Consider the following 11921-nt stretch of genomic DNA (forward strand, 5'->3'; position numbering starts at 1 on the left):
TCATTAAAAATGTCGTCTTGTGTCCAAGTTGATGTTATTAAAATTCTTAGGATTTGTATTTTTAGTGAAAGACAAGAGGAGTATTCCAATTTAGCCAGCAAAGACAAATATAAAACAGAAGAACTTGGCTACAGCAGTGTTTTAGTCCAATAATGTAGGAAAACGTAGTTTTGGACAGTACTTTATTATTAATAATAATTAATAATTAATGAATAATAATTATTATGTCTATGATTGCAGTACCTTGGAGCCTCAGTCATGGACCAGGACTCCATTGTGTTAGGTGCAGCACAAAACCACAACAGTCAGTCCCTGCCCCAAAGAGCTTACAATCTAGGTATATGACAAGAGACAAAAGATGATATAGACAGACCCATAGAGGAATACAAATCATGGACTTCTAGGGGCTGACCCAATGCCCATCTGTGGAAGCGTTGGGATTAGGTTGCTAGTTCAATGTTGCACATCAGAGTTTGAATTTCAAGATATGGGTAGTCAAATTGTTATATATAATTTGTCCACTTTTTTCCAATATGCATGAATGAATTTGCAAGTTTCTTGCAAAATTCTGCTTTAAAAACATGTAGCCTATAGAACTAACCTGCTTGCTTGCTTTATTATTAGAGATATTTTTCATATATATATTTTGATATGATTGTGTGATGAAATTAGTTTTATTCAGCTGTAATGCAAGGTACCTTCCAGGCCACATCCTGGATGACAGCTACTGTTCATATATATATGTATTCAACCTTTGGCTTAGATAATAGAACAGGATAAGACATATATAGTTATAACCTTTACCCTAGACAAGTCAAGAGATATTAAAAGGGGAAGGGGCTGTCCCGGTTACACCCAAGAAACTTCACAAGAACACCACAGAACCCACAATAAGCTAGAAATAACAAAGGTGAGATAAAAGACCACCTGGAGAAGGATGTGGATACGTCAATAATACGTACGAACCTAGCAGCCAATAGACAACATGTACCCCAAAAGTTTGAAGGTGGAAAGGCCAAGTATGGGCCCGGATGAAGAACTCATATTCTTAAGGGTATAAATAAGATCGAAAGGCAGCTCATCGGGGCAGTCGACTGTCAGCTATCCCTGCTTAAAGTTTTATTTAGTGTTAAGCTTCATTCTTTATTTTATATTCTTAAAGTTGTAATGTTAGTCTTAGCTTATAGCTCTTAGCTTTGAAGCAGCTCTTATTCCACTCAACTCCAACTTAAGAAATTAGACATCTCTTTCAACCAAGTCCAGGAAGGGTGTGAGTATACTAGTTTAAAGCATATCATAAATTTATCTATCAAATAAGTCTTTGTATTAATCTATTATCAATTTGATTATTCATTTTATTTTCTCTATAGTAATCATTTGTTTATTATTTTGTGTTGTTTTAATAAATTTATAAAATTATACAAATCCTGGTTATCACTGGAATTCTTCCTGTGTTGTACCCGGGGTCCTTATAAAACTTACCTGAAGCCTGATTTAGGACACGAACCTCATGATCCTTTAATTAAAGAAATTGGCAAACCTATTACCCTATTCAATAAATTAATAACTATAAAATCAGGCTACAGATTGGCGCCCAACGTGGGGCCCCTGGAAAGTACATAGCAGGTAAATTCAAGGTGGTACCAGGTAATTAGAGACCACCAATCAATTTAAGAAAAAAAGAATTTTTAATCAAACTAGGGAGCGAAAGAGTTAAGTTGTTTTCTTTTATAAACATTTGAGAAGGCTGCTTAAAACGGAAACGTGTGGTTTCCTTGACTGTTTTTGGCAGCTTTCCCAGAAGTTTCTGTGGCCCTTTATTTCCGTTTTGTTTATTATAGGTGTGGCATATGTTTAAGGGTAGCATAATAATTAAAGTGATATGTACATTTAAAGGGGCGTTTGGAGTGAAGAAATATTATTGATCAAAGGTACCATAAATAAATAAAGAATTGCAGTAGCACCGGGGCCCGGTGACCCACACATAGTGGTGGCTGGAAAGTTGAGTTTGCGTTGTTAAAGAAACCGCAAAAGAAGCCGCTGAAAAAGCCGCTAGGAAAAGCCGCTGGAAAAGCCGCCGTATTTCTTAAGTCCCTAACAACTTATCCAGTGCTGCGCTCACGATCTGCTTGCTATGAGTTTCCCCAGCCATAGTAATTCAGACTGAGTAAACTACCCTATCGATCAGCTAAAAGTTAGTTATCGAAGGAAGAGAAGGGAACTCACCCCCACCCTTCTGGTTTTGGGACGTATTTAAAGTAACAGAAAATACATATAGTGAGACTAGTCAGGGGTATTATTTCTTTATTACTTCTCCTTGTAATCGAAGGGACGCCTTGGATTGAGAGTTTAAAGAAAATAGTGGTTAACCATAGTATTGTAAGCTAGCAAATAACGTTATATAGTTTGTTTTATTTAGATTGTAAGTAAATTCATTTAAAATGAGTAAAGTAGCAGCTATAGAATTTGTGGGCGTAGCCCGAGGTTCTGCTTTGGAGAATTATTTGGAAATGCTTATTATTTGGAAGTGCTTATTATTTTGGAAATTAATTGGAATGCTTTGGAAATATATTAAGAAACACCAAGGGGTTTTAGAACAACTAAAATACAGTAACATAATCTCTGAACAGGTTTTTGATCAGGAGGTAGAACAAAAGTTACTTAGAAAAGCTCAGGAAACTTTAGAAGAGAGAGAAAAAACTAACCGGAAGTTAATAATTCAATTAAATGAAGTTTCAAAGAACCAGTTGGAGTTGGGAAAATTGTTAGAGCAAGGTCGGTATCAAGTGCAGGAAGCAGAAGGGAAAATCAGCAAGTTGGAAGGCTCACTAAATGATTATAAATCAGAGCGTGGTCAGTTGTTAGAACAAAATAGTAAATTGGAAAAGTTTTGTCAGATGTTAGTGAAAGAGAAGATGAATCAGCCCACAAATACCAGAACGTCGGCTGAGAGCTCTTTGAATAGAGTAAGCAGAGGGATACAAACGGTGGAACCAACAGAGGAAAAACAACTGGCAGAAGTGAAAAAGTTAATTCAATCTGACACAGTACTTTTAAAAGCAAAGTTGGAGGTTGCGTCTCAGCAAGAGGAGTCGAAAAAGGAAGTTAGTGGTAAAGCAGTTGTAAGCGTTCTGTCAGAAGAAAAGGGAAGTCCTAGAGTGGCACAGCAGGAGGAGGAGTCAGACGTCATCTCAAAGGAGGAAACTGGTGATGTACAGGATGAGACAAGGGAAGCAAAAGAGGAGGAGACATCTGCTCCATTAGCATCTGCTATTGTTGGAGAAAAGAATGTGTCTTTAGAGTTTGTAATTGTGCAGGGATTGGAAGATGCAGTTTCCCAAGTAACACAAGCAGCTAGTGCCTGTGATATAGTAATTTCTAAATTGCAACAGAGAGTAAGGCAACAGCACAGGGATGTTATCCCTGTACCCCAACCTAATGTTACATTGGCACCATATGATTCAAAAGTTCTAGCACCTTCAGGTGAACATTTGGTATCATTTAAACAATCATTACAAGCACTGCCTAAATCCTTTGAATTTCATGAACCAAGACCACCCTCTTGGTATATGCTAGTATCTCCTGGTGTACCTGTAAAGCACTCAACTATACCTCTTCAGGAACTAGGAAATGTCCTGCGCCAGTGTGGGGAAGCCTTAAATAGGGAATGTAAAACTTTAATAAAAACCTACCCTGATCCACCAGCTACCCCAGAAGAATGTTCAACAAAAAGCTCTAATAGTTCTAATGAAGAGCATACTAATCAGAATAAAAAAACTTCATCTCCCAAATTGGAGAATCAAACCCCAGAAATTATCAGATCAGATTCAAATTCAAATTGTCCTGTGGCATTAGTTACAGATATTAAAACCCTTGATTTGGTGGCTAAGCAAATAGGAATAATGGAGGATAGTTCTATTGCAGCACATGCACAACATGTACAGGAAAAGGCAAAAGTGTTTGGGTTACCGAGAGAAGACTGGGTTAAACTCCTACAGCTCACAGTAAATCGAGCTTTGTGGAGTACATTACCCCCTGAATACAGAGTAGGAGAGAAAACTTTTAAGGAAACAGTAGCCTTACTGGAACATAATCAGCACCCAGGACAAGCTGGAGTAGCTATCCTATCGAATTTAAAGCAAAGACCCAATGAATCTCCACATCAATTTCATCTTCGGTTAAGTGCAGCTTGGCACAGTTATATGGAAAAGGACATAGATGGGCCACAATATGTTAGTTTATTAATTAACAATTCTCTCCCACAGCTGCAGGAAAAGGTTAATATGCATGTCAATGATGACACTTCCTTGAAGGATGCATTGGCCTTATTGGCTAAAGCACATTCTCAAGGAGGCCTTAAGTTAGGTCGGCGTGGGCTCCCTGTTGCAACGCTTCAGGAGCCACACACCAATCCCACAGTAAAAATTGAGGGACCTTTGAGGACATCACCTCAAGGAATATGCCAAAGTGTTTCTAAATTCCCTGGAAACAAACGTTGGCAAAATAATTCTAACCAACGGAATAATCCTGGATCTTCGAGTGGGCGTGTCCCTCGACAGGGTTATACGTTCGGACCCTATGTGGGGTTCCGGGATCGTGTTTCTTTCTTTTCAGACACAGCCAAGAACCAATCACGATCGCAGAGATTCAGATCACCGCCCTGTCAGAGTGAAGATGTGGTCATGCCAATGCTAAAAGTGATACAACAAACTTTGGAGGAACAACACCAGGATGTCCGAAAACTTTGGACAAGTCTAACTGAGCTAATATTGGAAAGCTAAGGCCCAGTACACTCAAATCGTCCTGTGGCCTCCATTAACTCATTTTCTTCTCTCCCATGGACAGTTTCCCCTGTTAAAGGGTTAGTTGCACCTGAGGAGATGGCTGGAGAACCGTGGACAACTTGTCTGCAGAATATTTGGTATGACGCCATTAGGCCCCTTTAAACAAGGATGCAAGCGGAAGACCCACATTATCTGCAGTAGTAGGGGCTGCTACATAAAGTTATTATAAATACTGTGGCAGCAATGCTAATTGCACTATTCATGTATAATAATTAAAATTATTCTTCTCCTCTGTCTTCAAGACAGACAAAAGTGCTATCAACTTTTGCAAATAACTGGGTCATAACAATATTATTTAAACCTATCAAAATGCAAATAGGTCACATGCAAAGAATTCACATCTTTGCCCTAATGAAATTGGCAACCCCCCCCAAAATAAATAAATAAATAAAATAGCTTACTAGCATCCAATTTCCTATACAAACAAAAAAAGTGTTCTTGATTTGATTAATCAGTTGTTATATTTTACAGAACAGGCAATTGACAACCCACCAGTGACCATGCTTAAATGTGGCATGGTGTCTCCAGAGGAGAAATCAGAACCAGAAGGCTACAACATGAAAAAAAATAGTGGCTAAACACGCAGACCAACCTAAGTTACAAGTTCTGCTCTGCGAACATGTATTTGCTACACACAAATATAATTGTGGATACATGGCAGTCACTGCTATTGTAGAAGGAGAAGATTTACCAGCTCAAAAACAATACCCTTATCCAAATCAAGCCAAACCATATAGAAACCAAACTGTTAAGTCTGTTCTAACACATATGTGTCCAAATACTGCACAACACCATCAAAGGGGGGAGGCAAGAAAATTTTTCCTACCCTTAATACAAAAAGGTTCCTTTAAGGGTACCAGCTTTTTGTAAATGGATCTAGTTACTATCATAAAAAAAACATTATATTGGGTTCGGAATTTATGCAATTCCACCAGAAGAAAAAGGAGAACCTGGGGAGAAGGCATTCTCATGCACACCACATTCGGCCCAATATGCTGAATTAGCAGCAGTAGCTTGTGTATTGGAACAATGTGCAATTTTTCCAACACCACTACATCTCTACACATCAAAACATTTGTCTGTTTTCAGACTCAGCATGGATGTGCAACTCTCTTACAGAGTTTCTACCATATTGGGAAACTAATGGATTCACATCTTCGGATGGATCACCCATCAAGTATGCTTCGCTGTTAAAATACATCTAATGGTTGGCAGCAAAGTTTACTACTCTGAAAAATCCACAGCCAAGGTACTAGTAAAACAAGTTTTCTCTCAATGGAGATCCCTGTAAAGTAAAATCAAATCAGGGATCACATTTTACTGGACAGTTCTTTAAGAACTGCCTTAAATTAATGGAAGTCCCGCAGAGACTACACATCCCATATAAACCTTAGTCATCTGGGATGGTGGAACGAACCAATCAAACTATAAAAATAATGTTGAGGAAACTAGATGCCAATGGACGTAACTGGGATACCCTCATGCCTTTAATTCTAATGGCATTGAGAGCAACACCTGCTGCGTCTACTGATAAAACACCCTTTGAGGTGATGACAGGCCGAAACATGCGGCTACCAGAACACTTGATTTGGCACACTAGTGGCACTCAACTAGAGGAAATAAAAATGGATACATACCTGCAAAATCTGCAACATAATTCAAATCAGGTCCAAATGCAGGTAGCTGTTAAATTGGGGAAATCTTGACATAAGGCAAAAGCCTACTTTGATAATACTCAAAGAGAGAATACTTGGAAAGTTGGTAATCTGGTAATGTTGTTAACATACAAGGAAAGGCACCAAAGCATGGATTGTGTAATCGATGGATCAGACCATTCTGAATCATCGATAAACTCGGTTCAGCAGTGTATAAAATTAAGGTAACAGGAGGCAAGCGTAATAAAAACAAAATTTTTCATGATAATCAATCATTCAGGTTTCAGGAGCAGCTTCCTCCTCAAGAGCTAGGTGAACAGCAGTTTGCTACAGTTGCCGCTGAAGTCCAGCAACTAACCATCATAAAATGGACATTGGTATTTCTGATTTACTACACCCTTATTGTTGCTTCAAGGGTAAGACTAAGCCAAAATCAAGAACCACCTACCACTCAAGACCAAAAAGTGTGGCGACATGAACTTGATCAATTAACTGAACATTTGACGCAAATTACAAAGGAAGAAATGAAAAAAACTATTGCAATTAATCCAGGTCGTATGGTTACCTTAAAAATGCATCCCAAACCTGTGGGAAATGTTTCAATGGACTCATTCCTTCATATGGTAAATGTTTTAAGTATTAATGGTAAACATTGTCTGAAGTTGGAAGAGAGTAACAGAAGTAAAACCCTCACCTAATTTAAAATGTGAAAAATATAAGGTAATTTAAATTGGAAATATACTGTGAAACAGGGAAAATTAATAGAAACTACACAAAAGGGTTCCAAACCTAATCAAAGATAAACAATTACTAAGTTGGTATTGTCCTAAATGTTTTCAGGGGTTAGAAGGAAAGCAATCCACATGTTTGGATCTTTGCCAGCATTTATCATTAAAAACAATAAGACATATGGGATCTGTGACACCACACCCCAACCAAAACAGTTCTTTAAAAAAAAAAAATGGTACAATGGCACAATCCTTGTGTGTCTCATTCACTCAATGTTTGATCCAAAGAAGGATGTGTACAAGCAATTGGCAGCTGTCCAGTTCATAGGTCACCTGGAAGATAACATCTACAGAGAACGGATCAATGTGCCTCCCGTGGTAATCTCACACTCCGACTTAAACTTGGAAAGTTCCACAGATGGCCTGTTGCTCTGAAAAGGGGCTTCAGTACATTTGTAGCTGTAATGTATTTGAAACAAATACTGTCATGTGTGGATTCCAGGGAGAATCACAAAACATCGTTTTTGTTATGCCTGGTGAGGCTGACAACATGGAAAGCTCCAATGGAGAAGGTGTCCTATGCTGGAAATGGTCAATTTTGCATGGTAACTAACCAAAAGAAGTATCATTATGGTCTCTTGAAGTGTCAGGTCACAGACCCAAAATTTTTGTTTTACTCCAAAACAACCAGTGTTGATTGGAAATCAAGCAATCTCTCCTATTCCCATCTTTGAAAACATTACTACCATTATGTCTGACCCAAATTACTAAAACTTAAAGTTCCCTCAATAAAAGTCAAATTACAGAAATTGCAATAGAAATTATCTTAGTTCTATTGGGATTCATGATAAATAAAATTAATAAATACAAAAAAATTTCAGATCCAATCAAAGACAAAATTCTAAACAAAACAATTATGTCATCATAAGGGTCAGGTACCAAAATACAGATCACTATGATACTCTTCCTTCTTCGCAAGCAGTATGAAGAAATGAGAAAATTATTCCCTCAAACAACTAACCAGACCCACATTATGTGATGGGGTTTATTATGCAACCACCCCATCAAAGGGGGGATTTGTAGCCTATAGAACTAACCTGCTTGCTTGCTTTATTATTAGAGATATTTTTCATATATATATTTTGATATGATTGTGTGATGAAATTAGTTTTATTCAGCTGTAATGCAAGGTACCTTCCAGGCCACATCCTGGATGACAGCTACTGTTCATATATATATGTATTCAACCTTTGGCTTAGATAATAGAACAGGATAAGACATATATAGTTATAACCTTTACCCTAGACAAGTCAAGAGATATTAAAAGGGGAAGGGGCTGTCCCGGTTACACCCAAGAAACTTCACAAGAACACCACAGAACCCACAATAAGCTAGAAATAACAAAGGTGAGATAAAAGACCACCTGGAGAAGGATGTGGATACGTCAATAATACGTACGAACCTAGCAGCCAATAGACAACATGTACCCCAAAAGTTTGAAGGTGGAAAGGCCAAGTATGGGCCCGGATGAAGAACTCATATTCTTAAGGGTATAAATAAGATCGAAAGGCAGCTCATCGGGGCAGTCGACTGTCAGCTATCCCTGCTTAAAGTTTTATTTAGTGTTAAGCTTCATTCTTTATTTTATATTCTTAAAGTTGTAATGTTAGTCTTAGCTTATAGCTCTTAGCTTTGAAGCAGCTCTTATTCCACTCAACTCCAACTTAAGAAATTAGACATCTCTTTCAACCAAGTCCAGGAAGGGTGTGAGTATACTAGTTTAAAGCATATCATAAATTTATCTATCAAATAAGTCTTTGTATTAATCTATTATCAATTTGATTATTCATTTTATTTTCTCTATAGTAATCATTTGTTTATTATTTTGTGTTGTTTTAATAAATTTATAAAATTATACAAATCCTGGTTATCACTGGAATTCTTCCTGTGTTGTACCCGGGGTCCTTATAAAACTTACCTGAAGCCTGATTTAGGACACGAACCTCATGATCCTTTAATTAAAGAAATTGGCAAACCTATTCAATAAATTAATAACTATAAAAGTAAGGCTACAAACACAATATATGTGTTAATTCTTTTCACAGCCATAATAGGACTTTGAAAGTGGGAGGAAATGTATTATAAATGGTTTATGAGTGAAGCTGAGCCACAATGTGGCGTCAATGTGGTGTCAATTTCCCTTAAATAAAGATGAGACTTTAATGTGTGAATGCCATAGTGAGAAGGAAAATCAGAATTTGAAAGGTAGCTCAACACACTATTGCATGCTTATAGACATTGCTGCTCCTTCCATTGGAAACTAAGGCCATCGTCTTATGAGCAGTTTGGTAATTGTCTAAAGGACTGCAAAGTAAAATTGAGTGATTCTGTCTCTAGTCTTCTAATGGTGAATGAAGCACTTCCTCCTTCCAGGAGGAGGAACAGAACAGATTATATACATTTACTTCGATGCATGAGTTTCTAGACGTAACTTAAAACATTATGCCTAATTTTTTCTTTAGAAAGGAATTGAGGCAGCAGCAGCAGGACAGCCAAATGTAACAGAACTTCAAGGACTCTCCTGGAACTGTTGCCTCTCTGTGCTAGGGAGTACTAGTTTCTTCCTCCACTTCATACCATCTCATAACTCTCTACATATGAACCAGCACCACTGTTCCCTGACCCCATCCTCGTCCATCTCCCACCTCCCACTTCCCTTCACCTCTACACAAGCCATCAAGCTTTTAATTTCAGATCATGTCAAGTGGGAAGGAAATGAAATTTTCTAATTCTCCAGACTAGTGCATTGATGTTATGTGGCAGCAGATGGTTAGTGTAGATATTTAACTGGCAAATTGTTTGAATTGGTGTGGGTCATGTTGGGAAGTGATTGTTTGTAATGTTTCTAGTAGTATCATTTAGAGGATGAGATGAGGGGAATATGGTGTTACGCTTTATTTTTTACAATAGTAGATTTCTGTGGTCAGAGTTAAGTTGGCACATTTTGTGGGGAGGTCAAGGGAGGAGGAATATGCATTGTGAGTAGTGGATGTGGGTGAGGTAACCTACAGAAGGCAAAAATCTCAATAGCCTGTGGCCAGGATACCTAAAAGATCACGTAAAGCTTCAAAATGAGGACCATGATTGACAGCTACAGTCCTCTGTGCAATGGAACGCACCCCCACAGGAGTAAACTTCCTCTGTGTAGGTGATAGAGCTTTCATAGGAGCTGGGCCAAGATGATGTAAATGAACTCCTGCAATATTTTAGAACAACTAAAAATCTCAACACCTTTCATTCTACCCCTTTGAGTTGGGCTTTGCAACTATAAAATAAAAGAGTGCATATATATTTGATTTTAAAAAAAAATATCCACAGAATTTCCCTCTAAAGAAAAGAAAGAAAGAAAGAAAGCCACACGTAATAAATACCAATATATTACCTAACACACTTTGGAAAGATTCTCACTTCACCATAACCATGGTGATGAGGGCAGTATAGGAACTCAACTAGAATGAAAAAGAAATCATAGTTGTAGGTTGCTAGGGATCACTCTGGACTGAGCTAGTGATTTCCTGAATTTCTGTGTGCGTGTGTATTGATGGTAGAAGCATTTAAGCAATTCTGTTTTTTAGCAAAGTTTTGTTTCGGGGAAATTTCCCAGGAATTTTTAAGATGTCTATATTAATAATGAAAGTTATTCACCTGGATGGCTATTAAAAGTGATATGTATTCTGCTCCCTCAGCCAACAGCAGTACACTGCTCTTCTAGTACTGCTCACCCACAGCTGCATTACTTTCTGACAGGGTGGAATGTTTTAATCAAGGTGATTAAATCATTGATTTAAATCAGGTTGAGTTTTGGTAAAGCTAATTTGAAAAATGGTGCCATTGCAGCTTTAGGTTAAGCTAACTAAATTAAAAATGATTTTTTTAAATACTGTTACTGGCTGGATAATGTTTTTGAATTTAACAAAACAGCTGTGGACCAAAAATAAAATATTGAAAAATTAAGGCTGTGATGTTATAAACACGTAAACAGGTACATAAATGCATTTCATTGGTACTATTTGTTCTTAAAGATAAGCACGTGCATATGTTTTGGTAGCATCAAGGCCTCAAACTGTATTTTTATTAAAAACTTTAGTGGCATAAAAATGTCACTTCAGAAGAAAATTGTTTCAGTCTGACCACTGAAGAGTTACTTAGACTTTCAATACAGTAGCAATGTTATTGTGAATTTTTTTTTATACACCCTGATAAACATTTTCAAAAATAGGGATGAAATCTTGGATCCACTGAAGTCAATGGAAGTTTTGATGATGACTTGAATGGAGGGAGAATTTCTCCCTGAGGAGCCTAAGTCTTTGTAAGGGTATCTAAGGGTGGGTCTGTCAAAAGCATGTAAGTGATTTAGGAGCATAATCCCATTGACTTCAGACTGCAAACCTTGATGGAGATTGTACCCTGGCAGAAGCATTTCAACTTTCTTTACTTGTGGAAGGTCAGTATATGAGTAGAAGGTGGTGTTTCTAGCAAATACAACATGGATTATTTTTGTTCTTGAGATCTGTTGTTCTCACGGGAAGGATGTTAATGAAGTCATGTGCTTGTCTTCTTCAGTATAGATGAGCATACTTAATATAGAAAAAGATGTCTATGTAAAATCTGAAATTCTATCCATTAAAAAACAA

At 37.5% G+C, this 11921-nt stretch overlaps 1 protein-coding gene across 1 annotated transcript; it reads left to right on the forward strand.

Annotated features, from left to right (window-relative positions):
- The first annotated feature begins 592 nt into the window (after nucleotides 1-592).
- LOC137160930 (pinin-like) lies at nucleotides 593-9260 on the forward strand. The gene is made up of 2 exons (XM_067559926.1): nucleotides 593-6093; nucleotides 6780-9260. The coding sequence occupies exon 1, from the start codon at nucleotides 2442-2444 to the stop codon at nucleotides 4779-4781; it is 2340 nt and encodes a 779-aa protein (XP_067416027.1). The 5' UTR covers nucleotides 593-2441; the 3' UTR covers nucleotides 4782-6093; nucleotides 6780-9260.
- Nucleotides 9261-11921: the final 2661 nt, after the last annotated feature.

This window comes from Emydura macquarii, unplaced genomic scaffold (genome assembly GCF_026122565.2).
Source record: "Emydura macquarii macquarii isolate MOO-44397 ecotype Brisbane River unplaced genomic scaffold, CSIRO-AGI_Emac_v2 contig_2205, whole genome shotgun sequence".
In the NCBI taxonomy this organism is placed as follows: domain Eukaryota; kingdom Metazoa; phylum Chordata; order Testudines; family Chelidae; genus Emydura; species Emydura macquarii.